This window comes from Felis catus, chromosome D2 (genome assembly GCF_018350175.1).
Source record: "Felis catus isolate Fca126 chromosome D2, F.catus_Fca126_mat1.0, whole genome shotgun sequence".
NCBI classification, from domain to species: domain Eukaryota; kingdom Metazoa; phylum Chordata; class Mammalia; order Carnivora; family Felidae; genus Felis; species Felis catus.
The window spans coordinates 32,403,887-32,430,627 of NC_058378.1; the positions used below are offsets into that span (position 1 = coordinate 32,403,887).

At 56.7% G+C, this 26,741-nt stretch overlaps 1 protein-coding gene across 10 annotated transcripts in view; it reads left to right on the top strand.

Annotated features, from left to right (window-relative positions):
- Positions 1–26,741, top strand: part of CDH23 (cadherin related 23) — a 417,627-nt gene that overhangs the window by 238,993 nt on the left and 151,893 nt on the right. For 8 of the 10 annotated variants that reach the window (XM_023240529.2, XM_023240536.2, XM_023240532.2 and 5 more), the window contains 3 exons: positions 17,607–17,612; positions 19,295–19,444; positions 19,912–20,070. In XM_023240529.2, the coding sequence (XP_023096297.2) occupies positions 17,607–17,612; positions 19,295–19,444; positions 19,912–20,070 (315 nt within the window). Of the gene's footprint in view, positions 1–15,087; positions 16,019–17,606; positions 17,613–19,294; positions 19,445–19,911; positions 20,071–26,741 lie in introns of those variants that run through there. The other 2 variants (XM_045040119.1, XM_023240531.2) reach the window with 2 other exon arrangements.

Consider the following 26,741-nt stretch of genomic DNA (forward strand, 5'->3'; position numbering starts at 1 on the left):
CTGCCTCAGTGTCCTCTGGAAAACCATGGGTTGGGCCGGTCAGCCTCAATTAAGACTCTCTAACCTTTAGGTCCAAGAGGACCGTGGCGGGAAGGGGAGGGTGCCACCTGAGCTTCCCACTTCACCCCTGCCCCCGTCCTCCCTTCCCTGTTGCTGCAGCTGCCCTGCTCCCTGCTTTGGGGCTCGGCCCCACCACCCTCTCCCAGCCTGCCCGTGTGCTTGTTTATTTGGTATTACCTGGAGCGACCTTTCTCTAGTGAGGGAGGGAGAGGCAGCTGGAATGGTGAACAGTAAGGACTGTGAAGCCAGACCGCCGGGGTTCAAATCCGGCTCTGCTACCTTTGATCTGTGGAACCGGAGGGGACTTAACTTATCCTCCCTGCAAAATGGAGACAACAGCAGTACCTGCCTCACAAAGCTGTTGTGTGGATTCGATGAGTTAATCGGTGTGTTTGAAACCGTGCCTGGCCCATAAAAAGCCCTCTTTAAATCTTAGCTATTTTTTTTTTAATTTTTTTTTCAACGTTTATTTTATTTTTGGGACAGAGAGAGACAGAGCATGAACGGGGGAGGGGCAGAGAGAGAGGGAGACACAGAATCGGAAACAGGCTCCAGGCTCCGAGCCATCAGCCCAGAGCCTGACGCGGGGCTCGAACTCACGGACCGCGAGATCGTGACCTGGCTGAAGTCGGACGCTTAACCGACTGCGCCATCCAGGCGCCCCGAATCTTAACTATTTTTTATTATCCCAACCGTGAGAGAGACGGGCATATTGTTGTGTGTCCTCAGAGAGGAGGGAATCGAGGCTCAGGGAGGTTAAGGGGCTTCCCCAAGGTCACACAGCCAGCGGGCACAGAGCTTGGCCTCGAACTCTCTATCCTGTGATTCTTGCAGGCACTGGGGAGCCCCCCTGTTCTCAAAGGTTTGGTCCCACCCAAGCAGGTGTGTGCTCTACCTCCAGCATGGCTGGGGGGAGGGCAAGGGGGCAGGTAAGGCAAGGGGGGGGAGCATCTGCTCTGCAGAGGTGAACGGGGACACATCTGGCAGGAGCTAATTCCTATTTCAGGCAGGAGATGACACGATTCATTTGTTTGAGGGGCATAGGGAAAAAAAAACCGAGAGAATTACCCACCTCCCCAAGGAGAAAACATCACCAAATAAATAAATAAAAGGAAACAAATGACAGGGGAAAAAGCCGTATTCTGGAATACTAGGTTTACTTGTAGGGATGGAATGGAGGCGGGGGGTGGGGGGGGGCAGTGAGCAAGGGAGATTGCTCTTGTTCTGCTAATCTTGGCCTTTATTTTTATCCATCACCCTCATTTTCCATTCCACACGTGTTCCAGCCTTGTCAGGGAGCCCAGCCCGCAACCTTGTATTTATTTAAATTTGTTTTCACATGTGTTCTTATTCGTCAGTCTGACCAGCATGCAGTTTCTCTGGCCCCTCTCCCCACCCAACCCTGCAAGGTTGTGGCGGTGGGCTCCGGCGGGGAGGGGGGGGGCTCTGCCAGGACTCCTTTCAGCCCAGAGGTTCCTAGCCCAAAAGTGGGGGTCCACTGACTCCCTAGGGCATCCAGGACCCTGGATGGAGAAAACCCTGTATCTTTGTTTTCACTAACCTATAAGCGACCTTTAGCACTCCCTTTAATTATGAAAATAGAAACAAGAGGTGCCTGGATGGAGCAGTCGTTTGAGCGTCTGACTCTTGGTTTCAGCTCAGGTCACGATCTCATGGTTCATGAGTTCGAGCCTCACACGGGGCTCTGCGCTGATGGCACGGAGCCTTCTTGGGATTCCGTCTCTCCTTCTCTCCGTCCCTTCCCCACTTGTTCTCTCCCTCTCTCTCTCTCTCTCTCAAAAATGAATAAATAAACTTAAAAAAAAGATTTTTAAAAGAAACAAACAACCGTGGTATCAGTCGTAGCTAGGGCTTTAACCCCAAAAGAAACCTCAGACATTTGCATACCACATTTCAGGTGCCATAGGGATCTCAATCTATCACTTGCAGTCATCGCTACTTTAAAATGACAGCGTATGTCAACCCCGTGCCAAATCTTACTGTGTACAGCATTAAGAACTACATAATTCTTCTTTAACACCCTTTTAAAATGCCTGGTGACTGTGTTTCAAAATAACAAGTTGACTGTATCTTATTTTTTTTGCAATTAAAAATGTTATTCTAGGAAGGGGATCCCTGGGCTTCACCAGACTGTCAGAGGGGTCCTTGGCACAAAAACGAAAAAAAAAACAAGATGAAAAAACCCTCCTTAATCCCTGCTCACGAACTAACACCTTTTAGCCCAGCTCCCTCCATGGGCTTCTGCCATAAGGCTAACATTCTGCTAGTTCTCGGAGCAGGGGTCCTGAGCCACACATCCCCTTGGATGAGGTAGGAACAGGGAGGATCTGTGTCACACGTTCAGCTGAGGGTCCATTTTCCAGCTGCGGATGGTCCAGGCCACTGTTCAACTGGCCCCGTATATCTATCTACCAGGATCTCCTTTGCAGTAGAAACACAGGAAATAGACATTCCCTTGCCCTAAACTCTCCCTCCCTGCTGATGTGACCCAGAGCGTGGACCTCCGGTTCCCTATTTTCCAAAGCAATTTCAATGAGAAACCAAACTCTAGAAGCAGTGAAGAGGTGGGGAAGAGAGGGAGGGGCAGGCTGCCAGCATCCATGGAAGCAGATGTAAGTTTTTATACTTTCTGTGGATGTATGATTATCCAGGGATCCAGACCCTTTTTTCCCCTCGACTAAGGAGATAAGGGGGATCTGGCTGGAAATCACCCACCTCCCACCGAATCCCCTGGGTGGCGTGAAGGATGTAGATAGAATGCCTCCAACATTCTGGACCTCTCACCCAGCTTATGATTTCATCAGCGGAGCAAAGCTAAAAGGAAGGAGGGAAGGAGGGCTCTGGTCCAGGGAGCAACCAAGATGAGGTACATACATAAATAAAGGCCAGCACTGCCCTTCCCCCAGTCTCCAGTCCCCAGGCCACAGTGCCCATCCTGGCTGCTCCTATTTCTAAAAGGTCCTCCGGTGATTTGGTTGCAGAGCAGAGTGAAGCATCCACCCGAAGCAATGTCCACACAGCCGGTACCTGGAATCCGTGGTGCCTGGGCGAGCCTCGCTCTGCACCTTTGTGTGCCTGGCAGCGGGCAAGGGACTGTTTGCAAATTCTGCTGGGTCGCGGCTTCAGCTCCCTTTTCCAGGGTTCTTCTCCCAAGATTTAAATTCTCCAGGAAAATATCTGTGGACTTCAAAGCAAAGCCATTCTGGAAGTGAAGCCAGGGGGAGCAGGGCAGCCCCATCTGTTCTTTTTCCTATTAATTTCTCCCCAGTTGCCTTCACTGAGGCTCTTATTATGACGATGGTGATTATTAGGATTTTTCTGTGCATGGCTGCATCCCGTGGTGTGATTCCTCCCAGCATGCTAAGCTCCGGCCTCCCTGAGGACCAGAGGGTGTCCTCGGTGTGATTCTGACACCTCCTAATTTAGTCTCATCCGTAAATCTAATTAGCGTGCTATTTACACCAGGCCCAGGAGCCCTGGTGGGGTGTGAAGCAGGCAGCCTCTTTCCTCACCTCTCCCCTCCCCAGTGCCTGCTCCCCGGCCGGCCAAGTCCCCTCCAACGGCTAGAGGTAGACTTTCATCTTGGATGTGGGGGACTGTACCCCTTTCACCCACTGCCCTGGCAGCTGTCCCCTCCCCCACGCCCCCCCCCCCCCCCGCTCACGACGGGACCTTGTGGGGAGTCATTTTGTCTTTGGAGTCACGCTCCCTAAATGCAGAGTCTGGTCTTCCTCAACATCCCCATGGGGATCGGAAGCAGAGCTAGCGCGCTTCATCCTGCGTTCTCTTCCTCTCCATTACCTCCCGGCCGCTTCATGCCCACTCCGGCGCCCCTTTTCCCGTGGGCACCTGTTTTCTTGCTCCCACACTTCCCCACCTGCCCCATCTGCCACCCCCGCCACACCCCTGACAGCCGTAGATGGTTTGTCTTGTTTATTTATCCCCCTGTCTCGAAGAGTAGGGGTAAGCACAACCCAGCAGGGAGGGGTCCCTGCGTGTCTCACCCCGTCACTGTGCTGATGGATTGGAGACTGGGCAACAGTGGTGAGGGTGGGCCACCAAGCCGGGCATGGAGCTGGCAGCCAGCTCTGCTTTGCTCCTGCTGAGTCTGTCCCCCGAAAGGGGGAAGTGGTGCAGGGGTGGCCGGGGGCGGACAGGAGGAATTTCGTGGCTCTGTTGTCACTCTACCCAGGAAGGCGCAGGGTAGACGCTCACTCCCTTCTCGCCCTCCAAGGAATTGGGTGTGGGAAGAAATTCCCAACATCAAGGTTGTCATACGTTTCTATCCCAGGTTCAAAGGTGCAGCTGTTTCTCTGCTTGGTCCTGACATGTGCCCCGAGCCCAAGGGCAGGTATCTCTGCTTCTCACACATGGGCAAAACTGGCTTCCGAGGAGACCTTCTGCTAAGTCCGGAGCCGCGCAAAAGATACACTATGGCAGCCGCTGGAGGGCAGGGTGGCCAGCACCCAGAGGCCTGGGGCAGGAAAGAGTAAGAGATGCCCTAGAAGCACCCTTGCAATGAGCAGGGAGGTGGGTGGGAACAAGTACTTGTTGAGCACCTGCTGCATGTCAGATGCTGTTCTAGGCACTGTTCGCAAGTGAACACAACAGCCAAAGTCCAGCCCTCGGGCAGCACATGACAATGAGAGCCATGGAGGAAGACAAAGCAGGGTGAGAGGGGTTTAAAGGAGTCCCGGGGGGACGGAGGCCTGACGGAGGGAGGTGACATTTAGGAGAGACCTCAGTGATGAGAGGGTGAGCCACAGGATAGGAATACTCGGAGAAAGAGCATTCCAGGCACAGGGCACAGCAGGCATGTGGCTCTAGGCAGGAGGACGCCCGCCCACGGGTGGAGGAGGGGCCAGGAGGCCGCTGCCCGGCCTGGCCGGGAAGGTCAGATAGACAGCTTTGCTGTCAGGGCTCTGCTTGCACAGGAAGGGGGCAGGAAGCCACCTGAGGGCAGTGAGCAGGGAGCGAGGCACTTACGGACTGAAATGTCAGAAGGACAGTCCATGCAAACGACCCAGGTGGCCATCCACCCCCGAGCGCATAGACAGAATGTGGTGGCTCCCCACGGGATATCACTCAGCCACGACGGTAACGAAGCATCGATGCGTGCCACCACACGGATGAACCTAGAAAACCTTATGCTGGGCGAAGAAGCCAGTCACAAAGGGCCACAGGGTGTCTGATTCCATTTGTACGAAATGTCCGGAACAGGCAAATCCATAGAGACAGGAGCGCAGATCCGTGGCTGCAGGGACTGGGGGTGGGGGTGGGGGTGGGGAATGCGGCGTGATTGCGCATGGGTGCGAGGTTTCCTTTTAGATGGACATGTTTTAGAACAGGATGGAGCAATGGTTGCACAACACTGTGGATGTACTGAAAACCACTGAATTGTACACTTTACGATGTTCAAATGGCGAATTTTATCTCAATCAAAAAAAATTATTTCAAAGGATGCTCAGGGCAGGGCCGTCACTGGGAGGGAAGGACAATAACTGGAGGTACTGTGGGGTGGGGGGAGGAGTGGTCAGCTCCCGGGCCGTTTTGAAGAGAGAGTTAGGATTTGCTGGTGTGTGTGTGTGTGTGTGTGTGTGTGTGTGTGTGTGTGTGTGTGTGTTGACCTTTGACCTGAGCAGTTAGAAACACGGGGTCCTTCCTGCCTGAGACAGTGAGGTAGTAGGTTTAATGAGGGGAAGGCGGAGTCCGTAAGTTAGCTTTCGACACATTATGTTTGACGTGCTTGTTAGACAGCCATTTGGAGACATCGAGAAGGCAGAAGGGGGTGCTGATAAATGTCCAACAAGCGGCTCTAGGGTGGGGGCCCCGTCATCTGTAGCACTCAGCGGTCTCTATGGCGTAAATCCCCCTACCATGCCTACCTCAAGCCTGACCGCGGGTGCTCACCGAGATCCCAAAAACCTAGCACCTGGCTCTCCGGAGTCCACGATGTGGACCCAGAATGGAGATGGAAATGTGAGCATTGCCAGCATCTGGACCATATTTAGAGTCACAGATCTAAGCTGGGCTCACGGAGGCAAGGGGTGTGAGTATAAGGAGAGGAGAGCTGGGGCGCCCCAGTGTTCACATGAGGGGAGATAGGGACGAGCCAGCGAAGGTGACTGAGAAGGAGTGACCCCGAGGGAGGAGGACCAAGAGGGAGCATTGCAGGACCGGAGCACGGACGGGGTGGGGAGGCGGTGGGCAGGTGCTATCAGCAGGAAGAGGGGTAGGGCTCAGGAGAGGGAGGAGGCAGCCAGCCCTAACAAGCAGCAGTGTTTGCCAATTAGCATATGGATCTGTGTTTACTTTTCTGTTTTCAGCTTAATGACTCTTAATTGCCCTCATTAGGGAATGTCCAAATCCGCCAACGTTTACAGAGCAGGCCAAGCGGGGCTTCTTTTTTTTCTTTTTTAATCCACTTGACCCTCTTCTCCCCTGCCTTCAGGGCCCTCCCCTGGCACACTGGATGGCTCACCCCTTAGAAGGATGCCGGACGGCCCCCTCCCGCTCAGCGCCTGGTGAGAGGTCAACTCAGTCCTCTAGGGACGGAGCTGTGCTTAAATAAGCAGACCTCTGCGGGAAAGTGAGAATCGGTGATTTCAAAGGCAGTATAGGAAATGAAAGCAGCCAGTCTCAAAGGCTACATCCTACATGATTCTTTTACGTTCTCAAAAAGATAGAGAACCCAGCAGTGGTTGCCAGGGCTTGGGTGTAGGAGAGGGGTTGACTGAAAAGGTAAGCGCAGGGGAGTTTGGGGGGCGGGCCGGCGGCACCGTTCTGTACCCTGGTTGTGATGGGGTAGCATGAATCTATACATGTGTTAAAATTCATAAAACTGAAGGGGCGCCTGGGTGGCTCAGCCGGTTAGGCGTCCGACTTCGGCTCAGGTCACGATCTCGCAGTTTGTGGGTGTGAGCCCCGCATTGGGCTCTGTGCTGACAGCTCAGAGCCTGGAGCCTGTTTCGGATTCTGCCTCTGTCTCTCTCTGCCCCTCCCCCACTCACGCTCTGTCTCAAAAAAAAAAAAAAACATTAAAAAATTTTTAAATTTGGGGCGCCTGGGTGGCGCAGTCGGTTAAGCGTCCGACTTCAGCCAGGTCACGATCTCGCGGTCCGTGAGTTCGAGCCCCGCGTCAGGCTCTGGGCTGATGGCTCAGAGCCTGGAGCCTGTTTCCGATTCTGTGTCTCCCTCTCTCTCTGCCCCTCCCCCGTTCATGCTCTGTCTCTCTCGGTCCCAAAAATAAAATAAACGTTGAAAAAAAAAATTAAAAAAAAATTTTTTTTAATTCATAAAACTCAATACCCCAAAATGTCAATGTCACTGCACGTTAATTATAAAAAATTATAAATTATTGACAACCTCTCCCCCCCACCTCTACCCCCTCCCGGAAAAAGATGAAGTGAAAGGTAGCCGCATAAATAGCACCACTGGTGAGCTTTTAGACTCCACGCCATCCTTCTCTCCACCGTCATTTGATTCAGCCCGTCTGTAACGCGCACCCCCTGTAAAGCCAAAAAGGGAGACTAGAGGGCCTTGAATGCCGAGATGAGTTTGAACCTATTCAGCAGGCACGCGGGAGCCATCGATGGTTCTTGAGCATGAGTGGTATCCTCAGAGCTGTGTTTTAGGTCGATTAATCTGGACACCAGGAGAGTGAAGAGAGCAACAGAGGATGACGGGAGACTGCAAGGCAAGCAGGGACTGGATACGGGGTCTGTGGGAGAGGCAGGGGTTGGAATGCCGCTAGGGTTTGGAATACCCGGGGCAAGAGTGGCAGAGACCCAGAAGGGAGAGCTAGGAGGAGGAAAGACAATGGGAGCTACCACCATCGTCCGCCAGCCTCCTGGACAGTGGCCAGGCCTTCGTGGTCTCTTTACCTCGGCTTAGTTCCTCATATGATCACCCTCCACCTACCATTGAATCTATTATCGTCTCTTGCCCCGCCCCCTTCCCAGCCTTCCTCCTGTCTCTGTCTTCCGATTTTTTTCCTCCCACTCACACATTCACGGATAAACACACGCATATCCCATTGATTCTTGCATCCGTTCCTTTGTCCATGCAGTGTAGTTGTTTTGTGCCTGACCCGAGTGTGGAATGTGTCAAATAGAAGGGACTCTTCGCAGGCCTGGCCAGCTGTGCCAGGGTCAGACTTCTGGGCTGCCCAGTGACTGCTGAGTGACACATAGCGCTGTCACCATTCATGATCCCCCTTGTGCCTGAAGCCCAGCACCCTGTCCCAGCCCAGGACCCATCCCTGAGGGCATTTGTGATGTTGTTGTTCCCGGGAAGGGGATGCAAAGCTGGGCAGACCTCCCTGGCAGGGGGGCTAGGATGGGAGATGAAATCACTGTCCCCCTTTTGGCTCCCAGATCCCCCACAGCAGGTGCGTGGCCTCCATAGAGTCTTGGGCTCTGTCCCTCGGGGCCTCCTGAGGCGATGGGATCCCTTATTTTGAAAGGCAGCCCAGAAAGGGCAGTTTGCCTGAGGTCACAGAGCTGGTCTGCTCCAGGGGCTCCCCTCCCCTTCCCCCACCCGTTCAGCCCCCCCCCCCCGCCCCCAGGCCTGGGGAGGTGGACTTGCAGTTGGAGAGGCAGAGGAATACAAAATGGTGTGATTAGCGGCAGGCAGCGTGCCCTCCCCATTTCCATAAGGCATTTAGATTTCTTTGCCTTGCCACACATTTTTCTCTCTGTGGGAACAGGGAAATAGTTTTAGCATGGTAAATAGACAGCGCCAGGCAGCTGCTGAGTGCAAAGCCCAGCTCCCAGCTCCGCACAGACCCCCTCCCCGCTCCTTGTCCCGAGGCCCCTTGGGGGCTGGATGCCCCCGCAGCCAGCCAGCCAGGCTCATCCTCCTCCCGGAGTGGCCCTGCCCCTAGAGTCCCCAGAGGGACACTTCTGGGCTTGGGGCAGACTGGGATGCACACTCCTTTTTTTCCTGCATTTTGGGCTCTCCTTCCTGCACATCTGAGAACACTCATACCCCGCTTCAGCCCCCTGCCCCGGTCCCAGCCAAAACTCCCATGCAGGGTCTGCCGGCGGAATGAGGGAGGGAAGGAGTTGAAGCCAGGTATAGGGGTGAGGTCAAAGTTGGCAGATTCTGATCGGAGTTGTAGACCTTGAGGGGAACGGTGTGGCCACCCTTGCTGGGAGGCATGCCTGGGCGGCAGGCAGGAGCAGAAGGAAGGTGCTGTGGAGCTTTCCACTTGAGGCAGGAGTCTTTCAAACAGGGTCCCTCGGAGGAGGGGCGCATGGCCTAGAGGATCTTTGGGATCTGGCGGGGGGTTGGGGATGGGACATGTCATCCTGAATGAAGAGCTCAGAGCCTGGGCCTCATGAATCCTACGTGGCCCCCTGTTCTGTGCATATGAATTTCCAAGTGGCCTGGAAAGGTCCCTGTGATCCCCTGGGCCTTCCACATAAGGCTTGCCCTTTGGCCACGCCCACAAGCACTATTCAGGTGAGCCTAGCCCTCCTGGCCAGTCCCCCCAGGACCACTTCATTTCTCTCAGGACTCCCTGGGCTGATTGGCCTGACACCTAGACGTCTAGTACAGCCCAAAGATTTGGATTCCACCAGAAATGTCTATTTACCTGGAGCATCGAAATGAAGCCAGAGTGGCCGGTTCCAACTCTGGGGGTAGGGACATTTAGCTCTGCTGTATCTGTTGGACATAGGGGGCACCTCCAAGATGGGACCCTCCCAGAGCAAAGGTCACCAGGGCTGGGCAAGAGCCCTTGGTCAGCTGTGCAGCCATCCTCCCTGGCAGAGGACCAGCTCCTGTGTGTGAGCTGCATAGACAGTGGGGCCTCTGAAGTGGTTCAGCCTTCGGGGAGCGCCTGGAGGACACAGGGGCTGGAGTGTCAGATGCTCAGAGCCTTGTTTTCCACACCAACTGCATGACCTCCCCACCTGACAGTGGGGACAGCTTATCCTGCCGTGCTCTCAGACATGCCTCGTGGAGTTGGGCACCGGCCCTCCCGTGCCCACTCGGGCTTGCGAGTGCCTGGGTTTTAGCACTTTGAGTCCTGCGTCCTGGGAGCCCTCACAGTCCCAGGCAAGCCAGGACAGCTGATTGCCTAGGGGCAGGCCGGAGAGGTGGCCCACCCCCAAGGTTGAGAAACTGAGGCTCGGAGCCAGACAAGCCTGGAAGGCCGGAGAGAGACAGGTGGTCAGGTATAGCTGGGCTTTGGAGGTGTGAGATTCCCACAGTGCACTAGGGCGGTGGGTTGCAAATTCGGGAGACAATTTGAAAGCACCTGTCCCTCATTTACCTTAATGCAAGTACCCAATGCACATTATAATTCACTTCCCAGAAGTGTCGCTGCGGGGCCAGCGACAAGATCCCTCCTGAGGGAGGGAGGGGAGGCCTCGTGCCCTCGTCTGTGAGCAAAATAATCCGCACGTCCACGCGATGAAATTGACAGCTCTCTAGTATTCTTTCCCCAAAGTGCCAGCTGCCGATCGGATTGAATTAGATTTCACAGGGGTTTTTGCAATACATGGAATTCACCAGCAAATTACTCTTAAAGAGGGAAAATCAATCATTTGGAGCAGAGATAAGCTGAAGGCAAGGCAGCCTTGGATTGATCCCGTCTGTGCAGGCGTGTGTGGAATTTAGCAGATAACCTGGGGAGAGGAGGAGGGAGAGGAGGAGGGGAGGAGGGAGGGGGAAACAGGATGGGTGAAGGAGGAGGAGGGAAAAAAGGAGAAATGGAAAAGAGAAAGGTGGGGGGGGGGGTGGAGAGCAAGGAGAAGAGGGCTAGAAGGGAAGGGAGGAGAGCAAATGAGAAAAAAAGGGGAAGGAAGAGGGAGGAGGGGCAGAGAAGGCAACAGCAGAGGAGGAAGTGGAGAGCGGCCTTAAGCGGCAGGGGGAGAGGAGGCGGGGGGGGGGGGGGGGGGGGGGGGAGCGGAAAGCAATCTGAGGAAGCACAACAGGAATTAACGGCCTTAGGAGAACCATCCCGGCTTGCAGATCTGGAAACTGAGGCCCAGGGACAACAAAGGGCTTGCCGCAGTCACACAGTGAGCCATGGCCACTCCAGAGAAAACGGTTCCTGTCCACACTGCTCAAGGGCCCGATCCACAGAGGAGCCGGGGAAGGAGGGTCTGGGTAGGCTGAGCACCTGACATTAGGGCAGTGTCCTTCGCCCGACGTGGGCCTGAGAGGCAGCCCGCTCCCAGGGCAGAGAAACTGAGGCTCTGAGCTGGACAAGCCTGGAATGCAGGAGAGAGGCAAGGCTGAGCGTGTGCCGTGGTCTTAGCTGGGGCCCTGCTCCCGGACAGGGCGTGGGGTGGGGGGACCGTGAAGAGACAGAGGGTGGTCCTTTACAAGCAGGTGCCGCGTCAGTCCTCCCGGACTCTGAAACGTGGAAGGTCCCTGGGGGTCGAGGCAGACTTAGGGGATGGAGGCAGTGACCCCCGCAGGGCTCCTTCCCATTGCCCCCTGGACTCCAGCTTCACATGGGCAGCCTGCCCTGGGGCAGCGGGCAGGGCCAGAGGAGTGTGGTACGCCCACTAGGTGTAGGGGACTGTCAGGAGCAGTGACGGGAAGGGGTGCTGAGAGGCCCGCCCTGCCAGGGCTCACATTGGCATGTCTGATTGGGGTTAATTAAGTGAAAGGCTGGACAAAGGAGTGATAAAGAATCCATCTTGGGTGGACTTTGATTTCCTGCCGCTCGATAGCATGGATTAGACCAACAGAGCACAGGGGAGAAGGGAGACCTACAGCCCCTGACCAGACGGGAGGGGGCTCACTCACCCCTGCACACATCCAAGCCTTTGCCCTTCTCCGCCTGCCCCTCTCATTCCTGGCTAGTGTCTGGAAATCAGCCCTTCCCCACGGCCACCTCCTCCCCTCCCCCACTCTCTCCCAGAATGAGAAACAACAACCCTTACTTACTAAGCACTCGCTCAGCCCCGGGCACTTTACCAGGATCTTGCAGCTCACCCAACAAGAGTGCTATCAGGTGGCCCTCATGCTTTCCATTTTGTGGATTGGGAAATTGAGGCTCAGAAGGGTGAGGTCTTTTGTGCCAAGTCACACAGCTGGAAAGGGCGGCGCCTCTGTCTGGAGTAGATCCAGCCCCCAGAGGCTGTGCTTTTAGCCGCCACTAAAGCTTCGGGCTCCACACCCTGGAGTTTCTGGTCACGGGGCTCTTCCCTGGCAGGTCTGAGTCCTGGACACGGCTTCTGCGAGGGTGGCGCGAACTCCCGGGGCACATCTGGGCACTCCGGGCCCCAGCCCCATTCCCAGCTCAGGCTGAGGGTGTCTCACCAGCCCACAGAGCTCCCTGGCTCTTCTCTGTCTTACTTCACAACACTGCCCACCCCCAACACAAAGACCTTGGCCCTTGCTGGCCTCCCCTGGCCCATCATACATCTGCGTGACCCTGGACCTTCCTCTTCTGCAGAGAGGAATTAAGGTCCCTACCTGGGTAGAGGGTAGTGCACAGGGTAAGGTGAGTACCTGTAGGGTTTGGGGTACAAAGGGGGGAAAAAGCACAGAAAGCTACTTCTAGGAGAGCCTCCTGTGTTAGGCAAGAAACCAGAACTCACGTCACCCACCAAAATAAGACAGGGCAAAGAGACAACGCCGCTCCTTAATCCTGTGGGTGTGCCTTCTTCTCCCGGCTTCACAGATGAAGTGGGATCAGGCTCCAACAGATACAGCAGAGCTAAATGTCCCTACCCCCCAGAGTTGGAACCGGCCACTCTGGCTTCATTTCTATGCTCCAGGTAAATAGACATTTCTGGTGGAATCCAAATCTTTGGGCTGTACTAGACATCTAGGTGTCAGGCCAATCAGCCCAGGGAGTCCTGAGAGAAACGAAGTGGTCCTGGGGGGACTGGCCAGGAGGGCTAGGCTCACCTGAATAGTGCTTGTGGGCGTGGCCAAAGGGCAAGCCTTATGTGGAAGGCCCAGGGGATCACAGGGACCTTTCCAGGCCACTTGGAAATTCATGACGGAGCACCTTGCAGGCCTTACGTGCAGGAAAGGAGTCTGGGGGCCGAGCCAGGCCTGCCTCTCTTTGGGGACCGGGTCGTCTGCGAGGGACATGCCAGTGTCTAGAACCTGCAGGTGATGACCCAGGCAAGCCGTGTTCAGGAGTCAGGCGCAGACTCTGAGAGAAGCCAGGCCACCCCCATGCAAGCCCAGGGCAGGGGTCTACCTGAGTCTGAGTCCTGGAGGAGGGAAGGGCCCTGTGCGTGCAGCTGTTGTGAATGTAAACACCCCCCTGGGCCCTCCCAAAGTTGTGAGCGTTCTGTGAGCTGCTGCCCTAAGAGGGCCCGTCGCACACTAAGCTCTCAATGACTAGTTGGGTAAACGCTGCTGGTCCACTCCATGGAGTCCGGTGACCATTGGGACTGAATGTGGGTCCCCTGGCTGTGGGAGCTGCAAAGAGACTGGGGGGGGGGGGTGGCACTAGGAGGCAAGGCTTGCAAGGCCACCCCCCACTTCCGGCGGCGGGAGGTTGGGGGGGGCAAGGTGTAAGGGGAGCCGAGGTGGGGGGGCATCCCCTTCTGGCAGCGGCTGATAAGGAGGGCCCGACCAGGACGGCTGCCCTCTGCGGGGCAGGGGGGTGGGGGGGGGGTGGCAAGCCTTCATCACCGGAAGCAAAGCAGGGCTGGCTGCACGGGAAGGGGGGGGGGGACGGCAGGAAGCGAGGAGTGATCTCCTGTGTCCTTCCCCCTTCCACCAAACAAATAAAGCGGAGCTGTCGCAGCCCCGCAGGCAGCCGCTGGCACCCCAGCCCGGTGCGGGAGGGCAGCGTGCGGCTCAGCTCCGGCTCTGGGACCCGCGGCTGCTGGCTATCAGCCTTCTCATCGCCTCTCCCAGCTGGAAGAGAATTTAATCCACCGGCCTCCTCTCCACACGCACTGGGACTCCTTTTGATGTTCCTCTTTATCTCCCTTCCCAACAAAATTGCCCCTCGACAGCTCCAAGAGGGCCTCCTGCCGCTCCCCCGCCCCGCTCTCTCCCTCCCAGCCCCAGTGAACAGCCCTCCGTTGGGCCTGGCAGCGAGTGAGGGGGCAGGCTGGCACCCCTCCACCAGCCTGGGCCCCCTGACCTTGGCAGAGGAGAACTTCCCCCGGGGCCTCACCCCCCCCAACCGGAGGACCACCGAAGTCCTCCCGGGGCCGGCTCTTTGCTTGCATGGGGAACAACTTCCGCAGTGGGAGGGGGCTCTCCAGAGCCGGGTGGTTGAGAGCTCAGGCTGCCGAAGACAGAACAGACCCAACTTCAAATCCTTCCCTGACAGCTCGGAGGCCTGAATAAGTTGCCCGCCCCGACCTCGCTTTCCTTCTCCATGAAAGGGGTGGACGGACGCTGATGTCCGGGAAGAGCCCGGTTAGGTCACAAGAAGCACCCAGTTGGGGTTTGATAAACAGAAGCTGTCTGTCCGGAGGGCTGCCGTTAACAAGGGTTGTGCACCGCTTTCGTGAACGGGGTGAATATCACACGCGTGTCCCACCCCGAGGGGCTGACGGTCATAAGCCAAGAGTCCCAACAGGACGTGGCCTTCTGGGCAGATTCCGAATGGGGCAGGCTGAGCATCTGATGGCACTTAGCCGGGAGGTTGCCCTGGGCTCTCGGGACAGCCATGTATGGGGTCCTGACCACCGCGGCCGCAGGCCTGAGTGAACTTCCAGCCCCTGGTGGCAAATCTAGGAGATTTTAGTTGAGACCCAGAAACCTGGCCTGAGGGGCCGGTGCTCCTGCCCCGCCAGGGATGCAGGCCGAATCCACCCCGAGCTCAGCACCCGCCTCACCAGGCACCTCCTCGGTGCCGCAGGCTGGTCCTCCGCCCTTGCACGGCGGTGGCCGCTCCAGCCCCCACCCACGCACCCCGTGAGGGATGTGCTCGGTTTTCTCTCTCCAGCAGCCCATTCAGCACAGCTCCATGATCCCTTCTCTTCCCCGTTCTCAGAATCGCTCCGCCCTGCCTCGCTCCACCCCTCGGTTCTCAAACTCCCATCAGAACACCCGGTGGGCTGGCTCCACAGTGCTGGGCCCCGCCCCTGGAGTTTTCGATGGGTGGATCTGGGTGAGGCCCGAAACGTGCATTTCTGACAAGGTTTTAGGTAACGCTCAGCCACCGGTCCCTGTACCACACTCGCAGAACCACCGCTGTGCCCCGGTATTTCCCACTCTTGGATGCACACTCGAATGGATAAGGTGGAGAGCGTTACAAGGTCCTGAGGTCTGGTCTCCCCCAGCCCACCCACGTCTGATTTGCTTGGTCCGGGGTGTGGCCTAGGCATGGGGCTATTTTAAAGATCCCCAGCTGACCTTGATGGCTGGTCAGATGGAGCCTCTCCGCCTCTCCCCAGTTCGCCCCCGTGGATCTCTATGAGCGCCACCAAGCCCCGGCCTGCCCCTGCTGTTGTCTCCTCCAACCTTGGCTGTGCAGCGCGGCTCCCCAGGAAGCATGGGAAAAAAAATGCAGCTTCCTAGGCCCCACCCCGAGGATTCTGACACGGTGGCCGTGGGCATCTGTGTGCCTGAGTTTTAGAGCTCTCCTGGCAGTTCGGATGTGCAACCAAGTGAGGAGGGCGGCGCCAGTGTGACCTGCGCCCACTGCCAAGTTCACCTTCCTCGTTTTAACCACCGTTCATCTGCTTCAGAGCTTAGAGTGGCTCCCGTGGCGCACGAACGCAGTGCCGGAGCCCTCCAGACGGTGCCTGCGGCGGGACTGTCCCCCAACCTGCTCTCCCAACAGTCTTGCCAGCTTCCCTACAGGCACCCTTTGCAAAGCAGCTCGCCTCGTCTGCCTCATCGCTAGTCCTTCGTTCCTGCTTCTCTGCCTTTGCTTAGGCCAGCGGCTCTCAAAGGGTGGTCTCAGACCAGCAGCGGCCTGGCAGGCAGCACCTGAAACTTGTTACAAGTGGAACGCACGCACGTCACAGGCCCCAAACTACCAAATCAGGTATTCCCGGCGGGTGGGCCGCAGGCTTGTGGCTTAACAAAGCCTCCAGGTGATGCTGATACAGGGCTAAGGACAGAGCTGGCTCCGCCTGGCATCCCTCCTCTTGGAGCTCATTTTCCCTGGGTTCCTGAAGCCAGTTCAAAACTCCCCTTTTCCGGGAGGCCTTCCTGCTCCGCCTCATCTCAGACCTGCTCAGACTTTAGCCCGGGGTGCTCAGCGTTACCATCCCTGTTCGCTCTGGGAACTCAGACTGAGCCGGAGCTTCTGGTGGGAGGCGTCCTGACCCCGCTTCCCTCGGCCTGGGAGCTGGGCCTGGGCTTTTGTCCTCACTCTGCATCCAACAACCTGTGCAACCTTGGGCGGCTCACTCAACCTCTCTGAAGTCCCATTTCCTCCGGAGGGGGTTCTAAGTTCCAGTGGTCCTTCAGCTCTACCCTAGGGCCCGTGGGATAGACGATGCACAGAGTAGTGGGTGAGGAAAAACTGCTGGAAACCAATGGCTTCTTGAGCACCTACTGTGTCCCTGCTCTGATGGGGGATTACACCGCCCAAGGCACAGTCTGTGCCCTCAAGGGCTTCCAGCATTCCACAGTGACCACAGAGGGTTATTCCGTAGTTACTCTGAATGTGTCTGTGTTAGTAATATCGGCGCCTATTTATACAGTTACAGAATGATCTCCAAGGCATAGTTTTCAGTGACAAAACCTAACCCAGAACAGTGCGAGTCGCGTGCTATTTGCCTCGGGGTGGGGGGAGGGGCTAGATACGGTAGTGCTCCTCGTGTTTGCGTGACAGAGCCATGGACAGGATATGATGGTTGCCTCTGGAGAAGGCTCTCCAGTGGCTGGGCCAGTGGGGACAGGGAGACCGACGTGTGCCCTTTACGCTTTTTTTTTTTTTTTTTTTCCAAAAGCTTATTTATTTTGAGGCGGGGAGAGGGGCATCCCAGGCAGGCCAGAGCCCAAGGTGGGGCTCGAACTCACAAATCGCGAGATCGTGACCCGGGCCAAAATCAAGAGTCAGACACTTAACCGACTAAGCCACCCAGGTGCCCCTACACTTTTGAACTATGTGAAAATTCTCCATATCCGTATTTATCACGTCTTAGTATTTTCCGTGTTAGGAAAATTAAAACCTGACAATGCTTGGGGTCGTTTTCTGTAGGGGTTTGGTCCAGGCTCCTGGGAGTAGGACATAGTGACATGACCCATCTCCCCCCACCCCCACCCCACCCGTGCTACCCCCACCCACTTCCCTTTGGGTGAGGACCAGGTGATCTGAGGAGCCCTAGTCTCCCCTCACTATTCGCACCCTAGGACCTCTTCCTCGGCTTCCCTCTCCCTCTCTTCTGGGTAGGGGGCTGCACAGACCTCCCCACCCCCCTGCACTCCCAGAGGCTATGGCCCGTCAGATACGAAGGGGGCTATTCCTCTTGAGCAGCGTGTGCTCCTGGGGTCCGCTCGGCCCCTCTCCCTCACCCTGACCTCGGATCTCACCATCTTTTCTCTCTGGTTCCTTCCTCCTCTCCGTACCTTTCCGGCTCCTTCTCTGTCTCCATACCTTTTGACTGACCGACTCCCACTGACAGAACTTGGTAAGTGAGCCTGGGAAGGGCAGGGGCTGGGGGAGGATGGTGGGCATCATGGGGACGGGGCTTCAAAGGGGGAGTTGCTCTACCTGCCCAGGCAGAGCTCAGCCCGCCCCCACCTTCTTGGGCCCCCGGGTCCTATGGTGGAGGGAGAGGTGTTGGTGTCACCTGCTCGGAGCTGTCACACTCTGCCGCTTTTGGCTATTAGTGCCCCTTCGGGCATTTAATTGATCCCCTCCTTCTGACGGATGGATTCCACGCCAGGGAGAACTGAGGACCCCACAACCTGACGGGGCCAAAGGAGCGTTGCCTATACAGTCTGCTGGAGTCACTTTGCGCGCAGGGGTGGGGGGGTTGGGTGGTTCTGGACGCCCTGCTGCTTGTCTGTACCCCAAGATTAGCAGTGTTGTTTTGCCAACCTATAATTGCAAATAGAAAAAGAAGATAGAGACTGATGGGGACATATTAACATGCTTTCGCTCCACAAATGTGTTTGACCGCCTGTGGGACAGGTCCAGGACTGTAAGAATTTTGCGAACTGTCAGGCTTCACTGAGGGCATTCTTTCCAGCCAGGACCATCCCCATCTGGAAAGACTTCCTGGTGGCCTGGCTGCCCCCACCTCACGGCAGGAACGGGTTCTGGAAGAGATCCCTTCCAGAGATCCCTCTGGTTACAAACACGTACACCGAGGGGTGGGGCGGGGCACCAGGCCAGGGGTGGGTAACACAGGATGAGCAGTGGGGACATTTCCTCCTGGGGCTGACAGCCCAGGTCTGAAAGCCACTGAGCACCTGAAATAAGGATGAGGAGACGCTCTCCACCGGTTGGCTGCAAAGCATGAGCGTCTGCCTAGGTTGAAGGAGGCTTATTTGGGGGTAATTTCTCCCCGTGGAGGTTGACTCCATTTCTGAGCAGGTCAGACCCTGGGGAGTCAGTAAGTCACCTCTGCCACCTCCACCACTGGCTCTTTTGATCTGGGGTCTTGGGTAGCCTGAAGACCTCACACGAGGTGTCAGAACGAGCCTTCAGCTGCCGGGCCACAAGCAGAGCTTGTGAAGGACATGGGAGCTCTGAGCTACCTGGGATCCAGTGTCTTCCAGACCCCTACCGGCTGGCCAGTGTGGGGTACACAGGGGTTCACTTTGCCACTCAGCTGCTTGGGTGATCCCATCCCCTGTGTAGGGAAGCCAGCGTTCTCCCTGGTTGACACGTTCCAGGGGGAGGAAGGGGAAGAAGTTGTGTCCTGCTGTCCCTCTCCTGCCCAAGCCTACTGGGGACACTTAACTTGCTTCTCTCCCCTCCATTCCCTTCTGACCCTCTTTCGTCTGTCTCCCTGCTGGGTCCTCCAACTGCAGATCATTCCCAGTTGGGGTCACTGGGACTGAGGAAGGGGACAGGAGGTGGGAAATGAAATGAACCAAACCACCTGGAGGGGACATTTTAGGCATCTGAAGGGATAACGAAGGCAAAAAGACCTGGTCGAGACTTCCAGAAGGCCCAGACAGGGACAGGAGGCAGGGTCAGAGAGCTAGGCCAGGGTCACCCAGAGGAGGCCAGACCGCTTTTGGGTTGGGGGGGCAGGCAAGCCCCACCACGGGCACCTCGTCCACCTCCAACAAAGCCACTCTGCTCCTGACCTTGGCCTCCCGAGCCCTCTCTGACTGGTTTTTCTTCACTTTGCCCCAGGGCCTGAACAGCATGTTCGAAGTGTACCTGGTGGGGAACAACTCCCAGCACTTCATCATCTCCCCCACCTCTGTCCAAGGGAAAGCGGACATTCGCATCCGGGTGGCCGTCCCCCTGGACTATGAGACTGTGGACCGCTACGACTTTGATGTAAGACCCCCCCCCACTTTGCTGGGTAGAAGCTATCAGGGGAAGCAGGGGTGATCCCATCCCCTTTAAACTCCCCTTCCACCTCTCCCCATTCTTGCCCTATGTATCTGACTCTGAGAAGCCCACGGAGCCCCTGACAGGGGCTGGGCTGAGCCCCCCCATTTTCAAGGAGCACAAGGAAATGTCTGGAAATTTAGCAGAATTTATAAAGCATGATCACAGCCTCAGAAGCCAATAGTGAGCCTCACTGCCCCAGCCCCTGCCAGCCCAGCCACCAGCAGAATCAGTGGCCACCCTGGCCCTCTGGACACTGATGGGGGGGACTCACAGCAACACACACCTGGGATGGGCAGTGACGCAGACAGGAACTCCCTGTCAGGACCTGTAAAGGCCCCAGGGGGACTTTGGGGGGAGAAGGCTCCAGGAGCACGTGAGAGCTTACCCAGGCCCCTGCTCTGCACACCCAGCTCTTTGCCAACGAGAGTGTGCCTGACCACGTGGGCTATGCCAAGGTGAAGATTGCCCTCATCAACGAGAATGACAACCGGCCCATCTTCAGCCAGCCACTGTACAACGTCAGCTTGTACGAGAACGTCACCCTGGGGACCTCTGTGCTGACAGTCCTGGTGAGTCTTGCTCTTCTACGAGGCCATCGAGCTCTGGTGATGCCCATGGGGAGGCAGCCAGAGGGATCTGCCCAAGAAACCTGGGCAGTCAGGGAGGGGGTGCGGCCCCCCCCCCAAGCCCCCAGAGGCTGTGGCGTTTGCATATTAAAGCATCTGGACTCTTTATAATGGGGCTCCCGTGGTCAGGGAGCACTGCAGAAAGAGCGCCAACCCGGGGGGAGGGTGGGATCGGGCCAAGGACACTGGTTTTCTGCCTTGGCCTTGAGAGGCACTGAGCCTGAGTAGGCCAGGAGCCCTGGAAGTGCCCTCTAATAGACATAGGGGGCAGCCGGCTCCGAGGAGGGCCACCCTCGCTCTTTGAACACAGGCACCAGGCAAGAATGGGCTTCTCAAGGGTATCTGGCCATCCCCAGCGGCCCTTGGCTGGGACTCTGACAAGAGGCCTCTCCCAGGGTCCGTTTGTATCAGTCAGTATTCTTGATGGCAAGGGACACAAACTCTTAAGTGGACCAGCTCGTGTAATTCAAAGTGTAAGTGATTTCAGGCGTGGCTGTATCCAGGCGCCCAGCAAGAATCTGCCTTTAGCACCAGGGTGCTGCTTTTTTTTTTTTTTTTTTAACGTGGGCAGAGGAACACCAGCACCCCCAGACTTGCTTGTTACCAATTTATCACCCATCGTGGAAAAACCGTCTTCTTTTTGAGTAGTTCCAGCAAAAGTCCCAGAGCCGATTCCCCTTGCTGGGCCATCCTGGACCCAATCATCATGATCCTGAAATACCAGAGATGGGTCACACTCCTCCCGGTGGGGCCAGAGGTTGGGTCAGCTGCATGCAAATTCTCTGGGCTGGAAATGGGACAGGGGCTACGCCAGAGGGGCTCCTGTTACCAGAACAGAGAGGGTTGGTTGCCGAGCAGATCCAAGTGGCAGTTTTAGGGTATGCAAGCTCAGCTCCCACGCATAGTAGGTGCTCCATAAATGTGATGCAGTTCAGCTCACTGCTGCCCTTCCCTGCCCACTCTGAGGGCCTCAGGGGCCCCGTTTCCATTTCTTGTTCCATCCTTACTCCGAGCCAACACCTTGCCTGCTGATCCCGGGCCCCCGACTCTGAAGTGTGTTTACCGACAGATGGTATGAAACTGTATTGAGCCCCCAGGCCCTTCCCATCTGACAGTTATTAATATTCCAAACAGATGTTTAGCTTGGCGGGCCATCAGACAGAAACAATAAGTCTGCCATGGCCGTTTTCCTCCCCGCCTGCTTCCCCAGCCCGTGGCCCCACTGGCTTTCACCAAGATGCTCCTTGCAATCAGTCACCTGGTGCCTGAGGTCCCACGGATCCTCTTGGCAGCCAGAGAGCAAGTGCCGGAGGCTGAGGTCGTCAGCTCCCCACCCCCAGCCATCTTCAGATATCGGGGTGAAGGACACCCAAGCAGCCTGTGCTTTAGGGACCCCACCCCAACAGGCCCGGGACCACATGGCAAAGATTTCAGGCGTCCGGCTTGGGGGGTGTCCCTGGGGATGGAGGTCTCACTTTGCACTCACAAGTTCCCACAGCCCTGGAGAAGGGTTGCCGAACCTAGGGAGCAGGGGTGGGGTGTGAAGGGGCAGGAGGCACACCTCTTGGCTGGTGGCCAGTTGCTGGGGTCAAGGACAGTGTGTTAGGCCCGGTCTCCTCTGGGGCTGCCACTAGAGAGTGGGTCCTCACAGTGGGTTTTCTCAAGCACCAGAGCAGTTCCTGGGCCTGCGTAGACCCCGGCCCGGCTCCCACAAACCCCTTCTCCAGTTGCTTTCCAAACGCTCCACGGATGCGTTCAGCCTCCTCTGAGTGTCTCTTCCTAGGCCTGGCTCGTCTGGGCAGCCTCCGGTGCCTGAGTCTAAGCCTTGCCCACCTCCTTCTCAACACCCCTGGCCCCAGGGTTGTGGAGTCGTGCAGATAGGAAGGGGCTCTTTCGCCCAATGATAAGCTCTGGTCCCAGGGCCGTGTGCCTGCAGGAGCTCCGGAGAGCACACGAAACTGAGTGGGCCCTGCTTTCCTTGCCTTTGCTGTGCGTTAGTCTAGCCACGTCACCTCTGAGAGCCTTCATTTCCTTATCTGCAGAATGGGCATGAGGCCACCCAAGACCTCGGTCAAGAGGTGTGAATGTTAGGTGTGAAAGAATCCCCTGCGCGGCCCCAACCCGACGGACCCACCATCATCTCCCAGGGAGCTTCCACAGCTCCTAGCAGGTGGCAGGTTTCATGGCCTCACCCACCCCCCTGCCCAGGCCTGACCTGGCCTCCCCCACGCTGCCATTTTCTGGGGTCAGTCTGATCTTTCCCCCTCCTTTGCTGCAGAAGGAGCTGAAGTTATAGCTGCCTGCTCAGGGACTGTGAAATTCCTTCTCCATGACCTTTTCTGGGATGTTATTAAAATGTTTCATGGGCAGTTGTGTCAGAAAAAAATTACGCAAGAAAAGGGAAATGTTTTAATTTGCACTGAGGAGGGCTGGGGCAGAGCCTGCTGTGAGGGGCCTCCCACACAGCGCTGGCCCCTGCTTCCGTGGCTTATCACCTGCCCTGGGGTGGGGGGCGGGGGAGGCAGCAGGTTGACAGCGGGGAGGGGCAGCTGGAAGGAGAAGGTCTGTCCCCTCCAGCCTCGTCTCTGGCCAGGCTGGAAGGGCTGGACCCTTGTACCTCTCCGCTCCCTGGACCTCCCCCAGCCTAGATTTTGAGACCCTTCTAGCCCCCAGTTATAGCACAATGAGTTTCCACTGGCGGAGGGGAAAGCGTGGGCACCCAGAGTGCAAAGGCTTGGCCGTGAGCGCTGACTCCTTGGATGCCTAGGGTTGCTTCTCTTCTTGTACCTTATCTGTGAAATGAACAAGATAGACTAAGATGTGTCCTTGGTCCCTTCCGGACCTAGAGCCTGGGGCCGTCATGCCCAGAGGAAGGGGGATGGCGGAGCTGACCTCTGAGGGCGGCTACCCCTGTTAGTGTTGCTACTGCAATAATCATTTCGGTGGCCGTCACTGTTGAGTCCTAGCTGGAAACGGGCACTTTACATGCTCTGTCTCTAACCCAAGAATGCGCTGCCACTCTCATTTGACAGGTGAGGAAATGACGCTTAGGTTAAGTGATTATAACTTGCCCGGGCCCCCCAGGCTACTAAGTGATTGAGCTGCAGTCCCCAAAAAGACTGTCTGGCCCCAAGCCATAGGCCCTTAACCAGTGGGCTGCCCATCCAGAAGGTTCTGAGTTGGACCACTGAGCCTGTCCTTTCAGTAATGTTCAGAGCTGAGGGTGAGGAGAGGAGCCAGGAAGTGCCCTCTGCAGGACGCAGGTGGGCAGGCCACAGGGTTGCTCCAGGCATTCTGTCTCTGGGTGACCCTTGAGCCCTTCCAGAACCTCTGGCACCATCAGGTGAATTTTGGGCTGTGTAGGTCCCGAGCTGCTCAAGGGTCAGAGCTGCGTGAGCTACTCTTACTGATGGGAAGACCAAGCCGGGGAGACCAGAGCACTTTGCCCAGGGAGGCGGGAACCCCAAAGCAGCCCGGATTAGAAGAGGCTTCCTGGCAGGAGGGAGGATGCAGGACAGATATCCATGCCAGCCAGGACCGGTCCTCCAAAGGACGACCATGCAGGGGAAGGGTGCAGGGGCACATGTACCCACGCATGTTCGGGGGGTGCACGTGAGGTATGCTTGCGGCGGGGGGAGGTGTCCACACAGGCATGGTCTTGTATCCGTACACGCACATGCGTATGCAGCTACGTGTGCCCAGGGGCATGTGTATATAACACACACGTTTGTGTTCATCAACTTGTGTAAAGGTTCCTGTATCATGTTGGTGGCTCCCCATCCTCTAGATGGCGCTGCTTGTTCCCGTCTCGTATCCCCAAGCCACTCTGATTCTCACCTTCCAACCCCACCTCCTGACGTGACACCAAGAGTCAGGTGGGAAGGCTGTGGGGTGTCTTCCTGGGATTCTGCTGGGCTCGGGGCAGCCCTGCAGCCTGACCAATTGGTACCTGGCACCTAGCAGGGCTTCCTGGACAGTAGGAAAGCAATCCAACCCTTCGTTCATTCGACATATGTTTTACGAATACCTACTATGTGCCAGGCACGTGGCCCTGAGGACAGTAATGATGTGAATCTTGCCCTCATGAAGTTTCCAGTCTCCTGGGAAAGCCTGATGTTCATATTAAGAAATGAATCTTTAATTATTATTTGCTACGAGGGAGAGAGAGGGGAACTATGAAACCTATCACAAGACACCTGACCTTGACTGACGTCAGAGAAAGCTTCCCTAAGGAAGTGGCAACTGAGTAGGCATTAATAGGTGAGTGAGGGGAGGAAAGCACATTGGACAAAGAGGGAATGGCGTGTGCAAAGGTCCTGTGGCTGAAATCTAATGAGGGGGGATGTGCTCTGTAGGGAGGTGGACTTGTATTCTTTGGACATGGACAGAGCTCAGCTCTTTCTCTTTTTGTCACCCACCCCAAATATAACCATTGGGCTGCTGTTCTGACAGCGGAGAAGTCCTGTATCAAAGCATCCTCATTCTCTTACCTCTTCCTTCCTGGTGGCCCGTGGCAGGCATTTGGGAGACAGCTGACAGAGGTGGTACCTGGGATGTGCGATGAGCCAGCCCAGCCTCCCGCAATAGGGCGCTCGTGTCCCCAGATTTATTAGCTCCATGTCCCTGGGCAGTGGAAGAGGAATGCTGAGAAGGGACAGCAGCCAGGAAAGAGGTTACTCCTAGGGCAGATCTTATTGTCATCCAGGGCCTCTGTCCCTGTTCCAGGGAGATCAGGCAGAGCAGGAATGGGCAGAAGATGGACAGTCTGACAAGATGGGATTCTTCTCTAGGCGTAGAAATCAAAGCAGGAAGGAGAGACACATAAGAGCCCTGACTGGGCTGGTGTGGGGTCCCAGGACCAGCTCACAGTTCACTCAGCCCAGGGGCGGAGTGCTACCCCTCAGCTCCAAGGTGGCCTTATAGGGGCCGATAGGCATGGCTTCTCTCCCTCCTCCCTGCCCATCTTCCCAGCCTGTCCTTGGGCGACTGATAATGTCTTGGGCAGGGTCAAGAATCCTGTTCTGCCGCGGGCTGGCCACTCCGTTTCCAGGTTTGGTTCCCTTGCCACCGGCTTGGGAAAGTACCACCTGCCCAGCACACAGGGCTGGGTTGCTGGGAGACCCCAGGGTGGTGACGTGGATGTAAGCAGTCAAGGGCTTACAGTCATCCGGAGTGGATTTTCTTATCAGTGGCCTTAAAGGACCCTGATCTGGCTGGCCCGTACCCCTTCAGCCTGCGTGCAATCCCCGTTCTGCCAAGATGGGCCCTTGACGGTCAGCTGAGCCTGTGTCGTCCCCTCCGACCTGGGGAGGTGTGCTGAGAGGTCCTGTCCGGGAGGGCTGTTGTTAGAATGGAACGGGACAGTTGGGGAGGGCCCTCGGCACCAAGCCCGGCCAGCAGCGCATACTCAGAGGAAGGCAGGCAGACAGCAGATGTGACAGGAGGGCTGGCTTCCTGGGTGTCAGGCCTGGGCATGTGCTCAGGGGCCTGGACTCCAAAGGCCCCACACTTGGCCTGTCAGTGTCTTGAAATTCTTAATTTTTGAACCAGGGGCCCCCCGTGTTCACTGTGCGTGGGGCCCTGCAAGTTACGTAGCTTGTCCTGGTTGTAGGAGCTTTATAATGCCCTGCCCAAAGGCACTCCCTCCTCTGCTGTTTCTGTGCGTTCCCACACTCCACGCACGCTCGGTTAATGCTTGCTCTGTGCCGTGCTCCGGACAGGGACCCTCAGCACATGTTCCTATCACGTAAGAAGCCACCCAAACTTGGCTGCATGAAACAGGAGCCGTTTTCTTACCCTCACGGATGGATTGGGTAGGTCAGGAACATGGAAAGGGCTCAGCGGGGGCGTCCTTCTCTGCAACTCCGGGTGGAGCATGCCCGGCAGCTGGAGGCTTGTCCCTCCCGTGTCTGGTATCTAGGCTGGGCCCGCTGAAGGTCTGGGTCTACCTGACTGTCGTGGGCACCCACACGCGGCCTCCCCCCACGGTGCACACATCTCACACACATGGGTGCCGAGCAGGAGCCCTTTGGAGGAGGCCTCTGGGGAAAGAGTGTCCCAAGAGAACCAGGTGGAGGCTGTGTGGCCATTTCTGACCTAGCCTCGAATGCACACATTTGTGCTGAATTCTACTGGTTATCAGAGAGTCACCAAAGCGAGCTCACATTCAAGGGGAGGGGATGTAGACCCCACCCCCCCCCCTCCCGCCCCGCTCAATTCTCAATGGAAGGAATCTCAAAGCATTTGCTCAAACACGGAGATCTCGGAGCCACTTTAGTGCCCACTCCAACTCGGTACCCCTTTACTGAGATGTCCTATGAGAGCATGGTGTCATGAGGAAGCAAGTGCCCTCTCCTCCTCCTGCACAAAGCAGCCGAAGGGGAAACCCTTCAAACCCTGTGTTGAGCCTAGTCAGAGCTCTCCAAGAATAGAAGGGAGGGAGGGGGAAGGAAAAGAGAGTAATCCCTGCTGCCCCCAGGTACCCCCTGGCCAGTAAAGTTCCAGTGCCCTAGGCCTGGGTTGGCATTCGAGGCCTCCACACCCCGGCCCTGAGCTGTTTCCAGCCCTCTGCCCTGCCACACCCCTCACCCTCCTCTCCTGCTGACCAGATTGCC